This window comes from Bufo bufo, chromosome 2, assembly GCF_905171765.1.
Source record: "Bufo bufo chromosome 2, aBufBuf1.1, whole genome shotgun sequence".
NCBI lineage: Eukaryota > Metazoa > Chordata > Amphibia > Anura > Bufonidae > Bufo > Bufo bufo.
The window spans coordinates 288,995,024-289,010,026 of record NC_053390.1 but is presented as its reverse complement, the minus strand read 5'-3'; the positions used below and the strand labels follow the sequence as shown (position 1 = coordinate 289,010,026).

Sequence of the window (15,003 nt, the reverse complement as noted above, 5' to 3'; positions counted from 1 at the left end):
GAATAACCCGGCCATCCGCAGGACGCATCCCTGCGTTAGGCGGTCGGGAGGTGGTTAAAGTGCTTTGACAGTGAATGCTTCTCATATCCATTTCTGATCTTTGTCATATGTTCTGCGATCCTCGTCTTCAATAATCTTTTTGTTCGTCCTATATATTGTTTCCTACAAGGACACTCAATCAGATATAAGACATTTGATGTGTTACACGACAGGAATGTATCAATCTCATAATAAAACGTATTTGTGGTGGAGGACACTTTAGTTGTTTTTTGGGGAAATTTTGTATTTTTACAGTTGTTACATGTGTTACACCTATAGAATCCTTTTAGGTTAAATATATTATGGCTTATACTTTTTTTCTTCTTTTTTACTGTAGGTGCCTAAAGGTGGGCTAAATTAGGTGCCTTTGTGTATACTATTTGTGGACCATTAACTAAATATGGGCCTATTATTCTATCTTTGATAACATGGTGCCAATGTTTTTTACAATATTTTCAATTTTTTTATGTTGTGTACCATATGGCAAGATAATTCTAATTTCGTCCCCTGCTTTTTGGTCCATTTCCAACCTTGTTTCTTTTTTTGCCCCCACACATCACGAGAAAATACGAATCAAATATGAATTATATAAAAGGGAAAACAAATAAATTTCAGTATTCTCATGTCATAGTAAGAAAAAAAGATAAAAACTAAAAAACGCATGAAAACCGCATGAACACTATACACATCTCTATGTAAATAAATATTGGGGATTGGAAAAGCTTCCAGGTATATTATATTATACTATAGATGATGGCCCATATTCTATAAATGTGTAATTATTACATTTTATATAAGTACACTGCTCAAAAAAATAAAGGGAACACTTAAACAACACAATGTAACTCCAAGTCAATCACACTTCTGTGAAATCAAACTGTCCACTTAGGAAGCAACACTGAGTGACAATCAATTTCACATGCTGTTGTGCAAATGGGATAGACAACAGGTGGAAATTATAGGCAATTAGCAAGACACCCCCAATAAAGAAGTGGTTCTGCAAGTGGTGATCACAGACCACTTCTCAGTTCCTATGCTTCCTGGCTGATGTTTTGGTCACTTTTGAATGCTGGCAGTGCTTTCACTCTAGTGGTAGCATGAGACGGAGTCTACAACCCACACAAGTGGCTCAGGTAGTACAGCTTATCCAGGATGGCACATCAATGCGAGCTGTGGCAAGAAGGTTTGCTGTGTCTGTCAGCATAGTGTCCAGAGCATGAAGGCGCTACCAGGAGACAGGCCAGTACATCAGGAGACGTGGAGGAGGCCGTAGGAGGGCAACAACCCAGCAGCAGGACCGCTACCTCCGCCTTTGTGCAAGGAGGAACAGGAGGAGCACTGCCAGAGCCCTGCAAAATGACCTCCAGCAGGCCACAAATGTGCATGTGTCTGCTCAAACGGTCAGAAACAGACTCCATGAGGGTGATATGAGGGCCCGACGTCCACAGGTGGGGGTTGTGCTTACAGCCCAACACCGTGCAGGACGTTTGGCATTTGCCAGAGAACACCAAGATTGGCAAATTCGCCACTGGCGCCCTGTGCTCTTCACAGATGAAAGCAGGTTCACACTGAGCACGTGACAGACGTGACAGAGTCTGGAGACGCCGTGGAGAACGTTCTGCTGCCTGCAACATCCTCCAGCATGACCGGTTTGGCATTGGGTCAGTAATGGTGTGGGGTGGCATTTCTTTGGAGGGCCACACAGCCCTCCATGTGCTCGCCAGAGGTAGCCTGACTGCCATTAGGTACCGATATGAGATCCTCAGACCCCTTGTGAGACCATATGCTGGTGCGGTTGGTCCTGGGTTCCTCCTAATGCAAGACAATGATAGACCTCATGTGGCTGGAGTGTGTCAGCAGTTCCTGCAAGACGAAGGCATTGATGCTATGGACTCTCCCGCCCGTTCCCCAGACCTGAATCCAATTGAGCACATCTGGGACATCATGTCTCGCTCTATCCACCAACGTCACGTTGCACCACAGACTGTCCAGGAGTTGGCAGATGCTTTAGTCCAGGTCTGGGAGGAGATCCCTCAGGAGACCGTCCGCCACCTCATCAGGAGCATGCACAGGCATTGTAGGGAGGTCATACAGCAAAGTGGAGGCCACACACACTACTGAGCCTTATTTTGACTTGTTTTAAGGACATTACATCAAAGTCGGATCAGCCTGTAGTGTGTTTTTCCACTTTAATTTTGAGTGTGACTCCAAATCCAGACCTCCATGGGTTGAAAAATTTGATTTCCATTTTAAATTTTTGTGTGATTTTGTTGTCAGCACATTTAGCTATGTAAAGAACAAAGTATTTCAGAAGAATATTTAATTAATTCAGATCTAGGATGTGTTATTTTTGTGTTCCCTTTATTTTTTTGAGCAGTGTATATAACCACTTAAAGACAATTATAGATCACAATCTGATGTGGAGAACAATATATAACATGATACAAATGAAGGATTTCTCATTAGATCCATACCAGACTTTGCAAGAAACTCTAATTAGCAAAATATCGCAACCCACATGGGTATATAAGGAGGCAATATGGGATTTCAAAAATAAGCTACTGAGGAAGAGGTGGGCAACCTCGAAACGCGTCTAGCAGGAGTTGATGAGATCCCCATATTGGAAGAAGTCCTAAAGTGATATTACTTAAACATATATCCGGCTATTGCAGAAAAACAAATAACAAAACGCACAAAAGCATATGTACGGAGGTTGGTACCGGCTCCTGAACACGTAAGGAGCCTAAATCACGTGAATTGAATAGCCTCCAGGTCACGTGAGACGCTCCGAACACGTGGGACGCCGAATCGAAACCTGAAGAAGGTCTCGAACATCGCAGCCACAGCACCGACGAACACCACAAACAGATGCACGCTACTGGGTGAAGGAAGAGGGGTAAGTGTACTGACCTGTGGTGGGACGCCACCACGGCCAGATTATAGAAAGAACTGAGCAACCAGCAGTGAGTATTCACAACTAACTGCATATATACACAATAAACCCCAATAAGGACTAACACCCATATTAATTGGAATTGATACCCTACAGTGGTGATGCGATATCAAATAACATATGCTAAAATGGTATAACCAAGACTAAGAAAAGACTTATTACTAAAAGACTTATTACTAAATGAACTATTGGCAATAAACGGAACAGCACTGCTAATATATTGGAATTTTAGGATCCTATCAAGCGCACCTTATTAAGCAATATTAGAAGTTATGTCATTGATTAACCTTTTTACAAGATATACTATTTATTGAATAACTTCTTATCATCTTTTATTGGTCAACCTCTTACCATTTTTATATAACATTTTAATTGTCTCTTGTATATCTATATTGTTTTTTTATATCTATATTGATTTTAAAACGAAGTTATGCAAATAAACATGTATCCACTATGTATGTCCAGATATTGAGTGCCCACTATATCTACAACTCCTTCAATTTATTAATCTGTGATTAGGGTGAATCACATAGTAGTGAGAGCACCTATCTATTCACGTACTTCTGTCCTCTACATATTTGATGAAGCTGTGTAGATCCAGGCTGACTTCCGTCGACAAAACTACACCTGAACAGGTGCAGGGGTATGAATGGGCTATCACCTAGTAAAAGCTGGAGAACCACTTTAGGTGACGTCAGTCCTTCTCTCGATTAGGGAGGTCCCAGAGGTTTGGAATTTCCTAATCCATTAAGTAATGGGAATACCATTTTTTCAGTTTTTTAAATGTATATGGGATAATGTACACATTACTTTATATTCTAAGAATATTAGAAGTCACCAAGGAGTTCCATGGCCATATCAAAGCACAAGACCACTGGTCCAGTGTTTTTATACCTTTATGGATCTTCTATGTGACTTTTAATATACCAGGGGATATGGTGTTTCTTATAATATATACCTATTTTTCTGGTCTAATTATTGTTACATGCTTTGTCATTTGTTTACCTTGGAGGATTTACTCCTCACACATGTCGAAGTTGTCATTCTCATGAAGCATTTTTTCGATTTATGCTACTACGTATCTTATATCTCAATAAAAAGATATTGAACCATAATATATACCTATTTTATTGCAGATCATCTGTTCTAACAAAAATAAATGTGAGTTTTATTTCAGTCCTCTCGCTTCTAAAAGTGTGTTAGTGCTACCCATAGCAGTGCCATCCATGACAATGGCAATCACGTTTAACGGCAAGGTACACACATCCAATGTGAGATAGACATTCCGTATATAATGAAAGTGTGTTATTCTTATGTCAGACAGAGCTGCTAATTGAGAGAAAATACAGAGTGCACTCAATTGCCACGTGTACATTTTTAGCCATCGTTTTATTAAAAAGTTATGTTTCATATTCAAATAATTATTAGACCTGTGAATTTAATAACATTACATCCATTGTGAATTCTACAGCCGCCTGATCCAGATTGTAAAGCTCTATCTCTATTCACCGTCCTCTGGATTGTTCAGTTGCCCTCTTGCTATGACTGATGGTGCAGCAAAGGTCATAGAGGTAAGATGATGTGTGACTATGGTGGTGTACAGTGCACTGTATTCTGAACGCAAATTGATGGGGCACTTATTAACAATAATAGTAATTAGTTGTGTTACTGATTTAACAGCTATTTCAAAGGGCTTTACAGTCGCAGAAATTGATGGCATATCACTTAAATATGCTATCGTTTATTGATAAATTGATGGTTAACTTGCTGGGACATCCATGATCCTTTGAAATGAACAGCCTAAAGATCAGATTCAGTCCTGCCTCCCCTTCAAAGTTTTTACATGCGCACAAACCAGTGCTGTAGCTCTTTCATTTCCAAAAGTTGAAGCCCATCAATAAAAAAGTGACATCCTTGTGATATCCCATAATTCTCTCAAATGGGATTAATGGCATCAGTTAAAGCGGTTGTCTCACTTCAGTAAGTGTAATTTATCATGTTGAGAAAGTTAACACAAGCCACTTACTAATATATTGGTATTATCCATATTGCCTCCTTTGCTGGCTGGATTCATTTTTCCACCACATTATACACTGCTCGTTTCCATGGTTACAGACCACCCTACAATCAGTCAGTGGTGGTCGTGCTTGCACAATATAAGAAAAAGCACTAGCCTATGTGCGCTCCCATGGTCCGGGCCACCAGAGAGGCTGACTCTTTCTCCTATAGTGTGCAAGCACGACCACTGCTGATGGATTGCAGGGTGGTCTGTAACCATGGAAAAGAGCAGTGTATAATGTGATGGAAAAATGAATTTAGCCAGTAAAAGGAAGCAATATGGATAATAACAATATATTAGCAATTGCCTTGTATTAACTTTCTCTACATGATAAATGCCACTTACTGAAGTGAGACAACCCCTTTAAAGGGATTCTGGTAGCCAGATTTTAGCTAAAGAGCTTTTCATATCATCATATCAGTCCCCTTGATCTAGATAAAAATATACTAGTCTTACCCCCACATGTCTTGTCATTTTTGCTAAAAATCGCTTTTATTTATATGCGAATTACCTTCATAAGGAGCCCAAGGGTCTATCCCTCTGGCCACTGGAGCCCAGCCGCACCCCTTCTCTTGGAGCCCAGCGCCGCCCCGCTGTTAATTATTCCGTTATTTACTCCTCTCCTGGCGGCTTTTTTTAAAATTTTTACATTTTTTCAGTGCACCGTAATCTCGCGCATGCGCCCTGGATCCACATGTCCAGGCCCGCGCGGTGTCCTGGCAGCAGCCGCAACTAAGGAAAAGCGCGCATGCGCCAGCTCTCTGCGCACGTCGCTCGCCACGGAAAGGAGGAGCGGAGTGAGTGGCGTGAGTTCACCTGACAGACGGAGGTGCAGGAGCGGAGGGACTACACAGAGCCAGCCACTGAGGAGGCATTTGGGCAAACCTACTCTACATAATAAAAGGTACACGGAACACAGGTGATCTACTACAAAGGAGCTATCATTAATCTGGTTCATTATAGAAAGGCCATAATGGGGGACATTATTCCAAAATAAATCATCCAGGACTTGGAAAACCATTCAGGTTGGGATGGTTATGTATACCCTAAAAGATTGGGGGCACCTGCAGCAATACAAATTTGTGCTGCATATAGGCTACAGTAAAATCAATGTCACAGATCAAAGTGACATAAGGGGTGGCGTAGTCTCTCACACAGACATGCATCAAGGTGTTCGGGGGGCAATGTCACATGGTCTATGGCGGTGGTACATAGACATGCATCAAGGTGTTTGGGCATTGTCACATGGGCTATGGTGGTAGTACATAGACATGCATCAAGGTATTTGGGCACTGTCATATGGGCTATGGCGGTGCCACAGAGACATGCATCAAGGTGTTTGGGCACTGTCACATGGGTTATGGCGGTGGTACATAGACATGCATCAAGGTGTTTGGGCATTGTCACATGGGCTATGGTGGTGGTACATAGACATGCATCAAGGTGTTTGGGCACTGTCACATGGGCTATGGCGGTGCCACAGAGACATGCATCAAGGTATTTGGGCACTGTCACATGGGCTATGGCGGTGGTACATAGCCTTGCATCAAGGTGTTTGGGCACTGTCATATGGGCTATGGCGGTGCCACAGAGACATGCATCAAGGTGTTTTGGCACTGTCACATGGGCTATGGCGGTGGTACATAGCCTTGCATCAAGGTGTTTGGGCACTGTCACATGGGCTATGGCGGTGACACAGACATGCATCAAGGTGTTTGGGCACTGTCACATGGGCGATGGCGGTGGTACATAGACATGCATTAAGGTGTTTGGGCACTGTCACATGGGCTATGGCGGTGGTACATAGACATGCATTAAGGTGTTTGGGCACTGTCACATGGGCTATGGGGAGGTACATAGACAAGCATCAAGGTGTTTGGGCACTGTCACATGGGCTATGGGGAGGTGGTATAGGTGACACCGAGAGAGGGATTAAGGTGTGGGGGTATTATCACAATTACTTGGGGTTTGGCACCAAGACATGGATCACGTTACTTCTACATGACATAAAGAGAGTCTTAAAATGTTGAGATAGTATTTTGGGTAAGACAACTATTCAAAAGCAATATAATTTCAAAAAAGCTCATAATAGTTTGAGAAAGCTTAACCAAAAAAAAGCTTTTATTTGTCAAATTAGTGCTTTTTTAAATTCATTCAGATAGAAATTCTTGGTGATATTGAAAACGGTAACTTAATTAAAATAATAATAATAATTATAGCTTAAATGCTAAAATGCATTATTTTATATATCACACAGGTTGACATGAAACGGATTATACATCTTTTATTTTTTTCTCTATCCCATATAACCACTGGATTGGGGTAAGTAAGATTTTCCTTTGTGACAACCCAGTTTTAAGCAAAATTTAATCATGGATTCCGTTTGGTGAAGAGAGATAATAATGGAAAGGACTATTTCGTCCATATATTTGCCTTAATTGGAAGGTATAGTCTACATTATTGTTTTCATCACGTTTATGGAATTTCTTCTAATTTAATTATATTGTCCCTTTTTCTAGGTCAAAAATGCCGTCGTGCATAATAAATAAGTGTCTTAACAAATCTGGAAAAAAAGGTCAAAATGAAGATGTCCAATTACACCGTTTCCCAAAAGATCTTGCAAGGATAAGTTTGTGGTTACAAAGTATGAATCAAACATTTGAAGATCTTCCCGGTTTGGCCCAGAGGATATTTGAAGGAACCAAGCAAAACAAATATCGTATTTGCTCTAAACACTTTACCACTGAATCTTATATTATCAATGTGGGTGGCTGAACTTTGAGGCCGGAAGCTGTTCCAACTATATTTCCACCGGTTGAAGAAAGAGAAAAAAATAATACAGGAAAACTTACTAAAAATTCGACCCTTGACACGCAAGCGTCCATTTCCAAAAAAACACAACAATGTTGGACATTAAAGAAAATGTTCCAAGTGTAGCTGAAGACATTTTGTGAACAGAATACCATTACACAGTTTGTGGATAGAGGAACCCAGAGTTGTCACTACTAAATGTAGTTGTTACCATGACCTATGGAGCAGTAATCCTTCATGATCTTAGTGAACAATATGAAACCCCTGGTAAGTACTATAAAGGAACTATGCACCACTGGAAAAGATTATACCAACCAGTGCAACTACAAAGTACTTTTTAGATTCCCCACTCAAGAAAAGACCAAATCTGAATATTGGATTAGCTACTCATGAAGAAGAAATTAATATAGAAGGAATTGAGCCACTTTCTCCAATCCCTTACAACCAAGTTGTGCAAGAAAATAATTTTGAAGACTCATCCAAAAATGTTTATGAAATTCTAAGTGCTAAAGATGATGAAAGCTACACTCCAGAAATGCCTAGTATGGGTACTTCGGACCTCCATGAATGTGATTCACTTTTTCCCGACCTCAGGAAGCTTCCACCGTTATCTTTTAAAACAAACTACGAACTCACTATTGTCAATGATAGAAAATTCCTTGTTTTTGAGTCGTATTTGGACAATCTGATCCTAAAAGTTAAGTGCCATTTTAAAGAAGATTGCAATTTCATGGTTCTTAGCTTCAAGGATAGAATAGAAGGTACATACTGTAAAATTACTGGAAAATGTTATCAAGGCCACACATTTACTATATTCGAGAGTTAGCCAAGAGATGGTAGGTATTGTGCCGGTAATGTTCTAACCGCAGCAGCATGGCATGGTGAGCATCAGTGAAAAACTTACTATGGAACTACAGATATCAAAATCTATCCCTTTTTCCAGCTATAGATAAGGCTTGGACAGCTAAAAAAGAAGAAATGCAAGCATCTATGCAAAGCAGACCATTGTGTATTGCAGGAGACTGACAGTGTGACAGCCCCGGTCACAGCGCAAAGTATTGCGTTTACACCATGATGAACACGCTTAACGACAAAATCATCAACTTTGAAGTGATTCAAAGAACACAGTGTGCATCTTTGGTTGCAATGGAAAAAATTGGGATTTGAGACTGTAATGGACAGAATCATTGCCTTGGGCTCCAAAATAAAGATCTTTGCTTCGGACCGTCATGTGAGTATAAGAAAGAAGATGCATACAGACTACTCAACGATAAACCATCAATTTGATGTCTAGCACTTTGCTAAATCCATCAAGAAGAAGCTTCATAATGCCAGTAAACTGAAGTTCTGTAAAGAGATCACACCATGGGTGGATCAAATCGTACTAAACTTTTGGTGGTGTGTGAAGACCTGCAACAACAATCCAGATTTACTGCAAGAAAAATGGCTTTCTCTGCTATATCACATCGTTGACATGCACCAGTGGGATGGAAGACTTTATAGGGAGTGCAAGCACGGTCCCCTTGAAGAAACAGATGAAGACAAAATCTTTTGGCTGTCAAAAGAGAATCCATCATTTAAAAATATAATGAAGATAGTCTCCAGTGATGTTCTACTAGAGGACTTGCCTCATTTAATTCATAACTGCCACACTGGCCTATTAGAAAATTTCTATAGTCTGGCACAGAAATTCCGTTCAAAGCGCATCCATTTTGGAATTGATGCAATGGAGGCCAGAACTAAACTTGCCGCACAATCTCATAACCAGAATGTTGGAAGACAGCAAGCAATTGTGCATGTGTCCTGAAGAAATACAAAAATAGTGGGAGCTAAGCGTACGAGAGTCATTCTTCCCAAAGGAAATTCATGATGAATCATTCGAAACTTGTATGAAAAGGTGTCTATGAAATTTATGGAAGGCATTTGTGTGGATGTGCTTAAAATCTGCAAAGGATCGTTGCAATCTGATTGGAAGTTAAGAGCTCCCAACCTCCCACACAATATAGCAAAAGTAGAAAAACCGACCAAGGAAGACGTAAAGAGGCAACAAATTAGTCGATATCGAGCAACTGCAACCCCAACGGTGTAACTTTTAAAATAGGTATAATCCTTTTCATCGATCAGTTTTCAATGTTCTAATTGTTAGTTTACATTATTATGTGTTTTTTTTTTTTAAGTCAAACCATTTAGTCGAAGAACACTAACAGTTATTTATTTCTGATACTATGCAAACCAGAAAGTTTAAGGAAATAATTTGTACGTTTTCTAAAAATCTCTACCACAGCACTGACAATCCGTGCCCCGACGCGCGTTTCGCCGTCAGCTTTTTCACCTTGAAAAAGCTGACGGCGAAACGCGCGTCGGGGCACGGATTGTCAGTGCTGTGGTAGAGATTTTTGGTCAGTATGCCTCATCAACTTTTTACTATTCTGTTTATATCATTTGATGTGAGTATTAGGTCCATTCAGTCTAGGGTCCACTGTTGACCTTTTGATGTTATATCATAGACAGGACTACACTCTGTGATAGGCACTGACTTACCTCATTGCTGTAAAGTAATTTAGCACTTGCACTTTACGCATAATCATTGTAACTACCACACATTTGCGATCTGTTTGGCATTTTAAGTGTTCTTAAATGTCTGTGTGGCCAGTGGTCACAATTTTTTTTTGTACCAATAAAAACATCTGTGATTTTGTATAAAATTTCGTTGCTTGAGTTGTGATTTGGAACCCATAGATCCATATATCCCTTATTGGTTCTGCTATGTGTGATTATGGATCACTTATTTATTTAAAATAGGGAAACGTGGTTGGTTTATCTATATATCTCTTTAGCCTCCATATGTCCTATCTCAGAATCGGTAATGGCAGTCGATGAACAAATCGTTGATGTGATGTAATGGCGATCAGTATAAGTAAAAAATGCTTTTATTATCTTATATCTATGATGTGCTAGTGTAGGTATTATTAAAGTTTTTATTAAAAAAAAATGTTTTAAGACTTCATACCATTTTTACTTGTATAATTTGCTCCGCCTAATACTAAATTAAAAGGATTGTTTGGGTTCAGAGCTAAACCCGAACATACATATTTTGTTCACCCATGGAGCCACATTGAATTTAGCCATTGTAGCATAAATATATACAATCAAACACTGCTACAGGTTATTAAAGTGCTAAAGCCCAGCCATCAGAGCCAAAGACGTCACTGCATACACTGCTGGGTGGAATCCTCCGTCTGGCAGCCACACTGAGAGCCTAGTACGTCTCTTTAATTCCGAAAAATGGCTTTGTCCTGTGCAATTCATTTCATGCTCCAATGCTCAAGTTAATCTTGGGCTTTGGGTTAAAATATGGGTATGTCTGTGTTCAGCTCTGAACATTGACAACATCCTTTACGTAAAATGTCTGATTTTATACAGTGGGATGCGAAAGTTTGGGCAACCTTGTTAATCGTCATGATTTTCCTGTATAAATCGTTGGTTGTTACGATAAAAAATGTCAGTTAAATATATCATATAGGAGACACACACAGTGATATTTGAGAAGTGAAATTAAGTTTATTGGATTTACAGAAAGTGTGCTATAATTGTTTAAACAAAATTAGACAGGTGCATAAATTTGGGCACTGTTGTCATTTTATTGATTCCAAAATCTTTAGAACTAATTATTGAAACTCAAATTGGCTTGGTAAGCTCAGTGACCCCTGACCTACATACACAGGTGAATCTAATTATGAGAAAGAGTATTTAAGGACAATTGTAAGTTTCCCTCCTCTTTTAATTTTCGCTGAAGAGTAGCAACATGGGGGTCTCAAAACAACTCTCAAATGACCTGAAGACAAAGATTGTTCACCATCATGGTTTAGGGGAAGGATACAGAAAGCTGTCTCAGAGATTTCAGCTGTCTGTTTCCACAGTTAGGAACATATTGAGGAAATGGAAGACCACAGGCTCAGTTCAAGTTAAGGCTCGAAAGGGCAGACCAAAAAAAATCTCGGATAGACAGAAGCGACGAATGGTGAGAACAGTCAGAGTCAACCCACAGACCAGCACCAAAGACCTACAACATCATCTTGCTGCAGATGGAGTCACTGTGCATCGTTCAACCATTCGACGCACTTTACACAAGGAGATGCTGTATGCGAGAGTGATGCAGAGGAAGCCTTTTATCCGCCCACAACACAAAAAGTGCCGCTTGAGGTGGGCTAAAGCACATTTGGACAAGCCAGCTTCATTTTGGAATAAGGTGCTGTGGACTGATAAAACTAAAATCGAGTTATTTGGCCATAACAAGGGGCGTTATGCATGGAGGAAAAAGAACACAGCATTCCAAGAAAAACACCTGCTACCTACAGTAAAATATGGTGGTGGTTCCATCATGCTGTGGGGCTGTGTGGCCAGTGCAGGGACTGGGAATCTTGTCAAAGTTGAGGGACGCATGGATTCCACTCAGTATCAGCAGATTCTGGAGACCAATGTCCAGGAATCGGTAACAAAGCTGAAGCTGCGCCGGGGCTGGATCTTTCAACAAGACAACGACCCTAAACACTGCTCAAAATCCACTAAGGCATTTATGCAGAAGAACAAGTACAACGTTCTGGAATGGCCATCTCAGTCCCCAGACCTGAATATAATTGAAAATCTGTGGTGTGACTTAAAGAGAGCTGTCCATGCTCGGAAGCCATCAAACCTGAATGAACTAAAGATGTTTTGTAAAGAGGAATGGTCCAAAATACCTTCAACCAGAATCCAGACTCTCATTGGAACCTACAGGAAGCGTTTAGAGGCTGTAATTTCTGCAAAAGGAGGATCTACTAAATATTGATTTAATTTCTTAATTTCTTTTTTGTGGTGCTCAAATTTATGCACCTGCCTAATTTTGTTTAAACAATTATAGCACACTTTCTGTAAATCCAATAAACTTCATTTCACTTCTCAAATATCACTGTGTGTGTATCTCCTATATGATATATTTAACTGACATTTTTTATCGTAACAACCAATGATTTATACAGGAAAATCATGACGATTAACAAGGTTGCCCGAACTTTCGCATCCCACTGTACCTTTAAATTAAATATTTTATGAGATTGGCATTTGATTTAATAGTAAAAATTACTATAAAAAATTAGATTCAACACTATTTTTGACTCTTGACTCTTTATTTTTTGATGTGACATATAAACAAAGGTATTTTGAATATGTGATAACAAATAATGAGAATGAATATACAATGTCACTTGGGACATCCTTGATAAACAACTTTGTTGCTTTGGGAGTTAGTTTATTTCTACGTCATATCAAAGTATGTTGATTTGGACTAGGTTTTGCTTAAACAAAATTCAATGTCAGGTGGCTACCTAGCACATAAGCCATGAAATCAAAATGTGTGATGTCAATGCCATTTGCATTGATGCGTCTAACAACTACCAAAGCATATAACGAAAAATAGTACTATTTTAATCACCAACATCGGAGGTGTATAGTTGTGGAGGGGAAACATAGCTTAATCAGAGTAATAACTTTGAACTACAATCGATTAACTGTTTTTTATAGAATATGTCAACTCCAATGGACTTATAAAACTCTGCGTAACCTGTAATTTGACTTGTTTGTGTCTATCATTATAGAAGAGTTTATTGTCTTAATAATGGATGTCAGAAAGTATGCAGAGTGTGGAAACCATTCCCCTGCTTGAGCATTTTCACATTAAAGATGTGCTCTACACCCTAAAATAGTATCAATCAAACAATCATCTCATACCGAAAAAAATTAGCCCCTACATAAGGCAGTCGCCCATAAAATAAAAATAAAAACTAAGGCTTTCAGAATATTGAGACGCAAAAAATATTTTTTTTTCAAAAATGCTTTATTATGTAAAATTGAAATAAACAATGAAAAAAAGTAGTCATATTTGGTATTATCGCATCCATAACAACCTGCTCTATAAAAATACCACATGATCTAACCTGTCAGATGAACATTGTAAATAACAAAAAATAAAAACTGCCAAAACAGCTATTTTTTGTTACCTTGCCTCACAAAAAGTGTAATATAGAGCAACTAAAAATCATATGTACCCTAAAATAGTACCAATAAAACTGCCACCTTATCCCGTAGTTTCCAAAATGGGGTCACTTTTTTGGAGTTTCTACTCTAGAGGTGCATCAGGGGGGCTTCAAATGTGACATGGCAGCTTAAAATTATCCCAGTGAAATCTGCCCTCTAAAAACCATATGGCACTCCTTTGCTTCTGCGCCCTGCCGTGTGCCCGTACAGTAGTTTTCGACCACATATGGGGTGTGTAAACTACAGAATCAGGGCAATAAATATTGAGTTTTGTTTGGCTGTTAACCCTTGCTTTGTTACTGGAAAAAATGGATTAAAATGGAAAATCTGCAAAAAAAAGTGAAATTCTAAAATTTCATCTATATTTTCCTTTAATTCTTGTGGAACACCTAAAGGGTTAACAACATTTGTAAAAATCTGTTTTGAATATTTTGAGTGGTGTAGTTTCTAAAATGGAGCCATTTATTGGTGGTTTCTATTATGTAAGACTCACAAAGTGACTTCAGACCTGAACAGGTCCTTTTAGATTTGCTTCTAAACTTCTAAGCCTTCTAACGTCCCAAAAAAAGAAAATGTCATTTGCAAAATTATCCAAACATGAAGTAGACATATGGGAAATGTAAAGTAATAACTATTGCTAATTTTCAAAATTTTGGTAAATTTGGTATTTTTTTTATAAATAAAAATGAAATATTTTGACTCAAATTTACCACTGTCATGAAGTGACGAGAAAACAATCTCAGAATGGCCTGGATAAGTAAAAGCGTTTTCTCGTTAATGTCATTGGGAGACACAGCACCATGGGTATATGCCCAGCTACACTAGGAGGCCACACTAGATATCAAAAAGGTTGGCTCCGCCCAGGTGGGCTATACCCTCTCCACAGACACTAGGCTAATCAGTTTTAGTCTAGAGTCCGTAGGAGGCAGACATGACCTGCTGTTTTTTTGCAGGTCTTGCTGCTTTTTTATTTTTATTCTTTTATTTTATTTTATTCCAGGTCTCTGCCTGCTGCAGGATGGGGCTCCATCGTGCATTGCCACTTTAGTTGCACCTCCTGCGGGCGCGT

The 15,003-nt window shown here is 39.3% G+C and overlaps 1 protein-coding gene across 2 annotated transcripts in view; it reads left to right on the top strand.

The window, feature by feature from the left end:
• The window catches only part of LOC120988912 (acyl-CoA dehydrogenase family member 11-like), a 195,788-nt gene that overhangs the window by 112,270 nt on the left and 68,515 nt on the right, over nucleotides 1-15,003 (top strand). For both annotated transcript variants that reach the window (XM_040416695.1, XM_040416696.1), the window contains exon 4: nucleotides 4,464-4,563. In XM_040416695.1, the coding sequence (XP_040272629.1) occupies nucleotides 4,464-4,563 (100 nt within the window). The remainder of the gene's footprint in view (nucleotides 1-4,463; nucleotides 4,564-15,003) is intronic.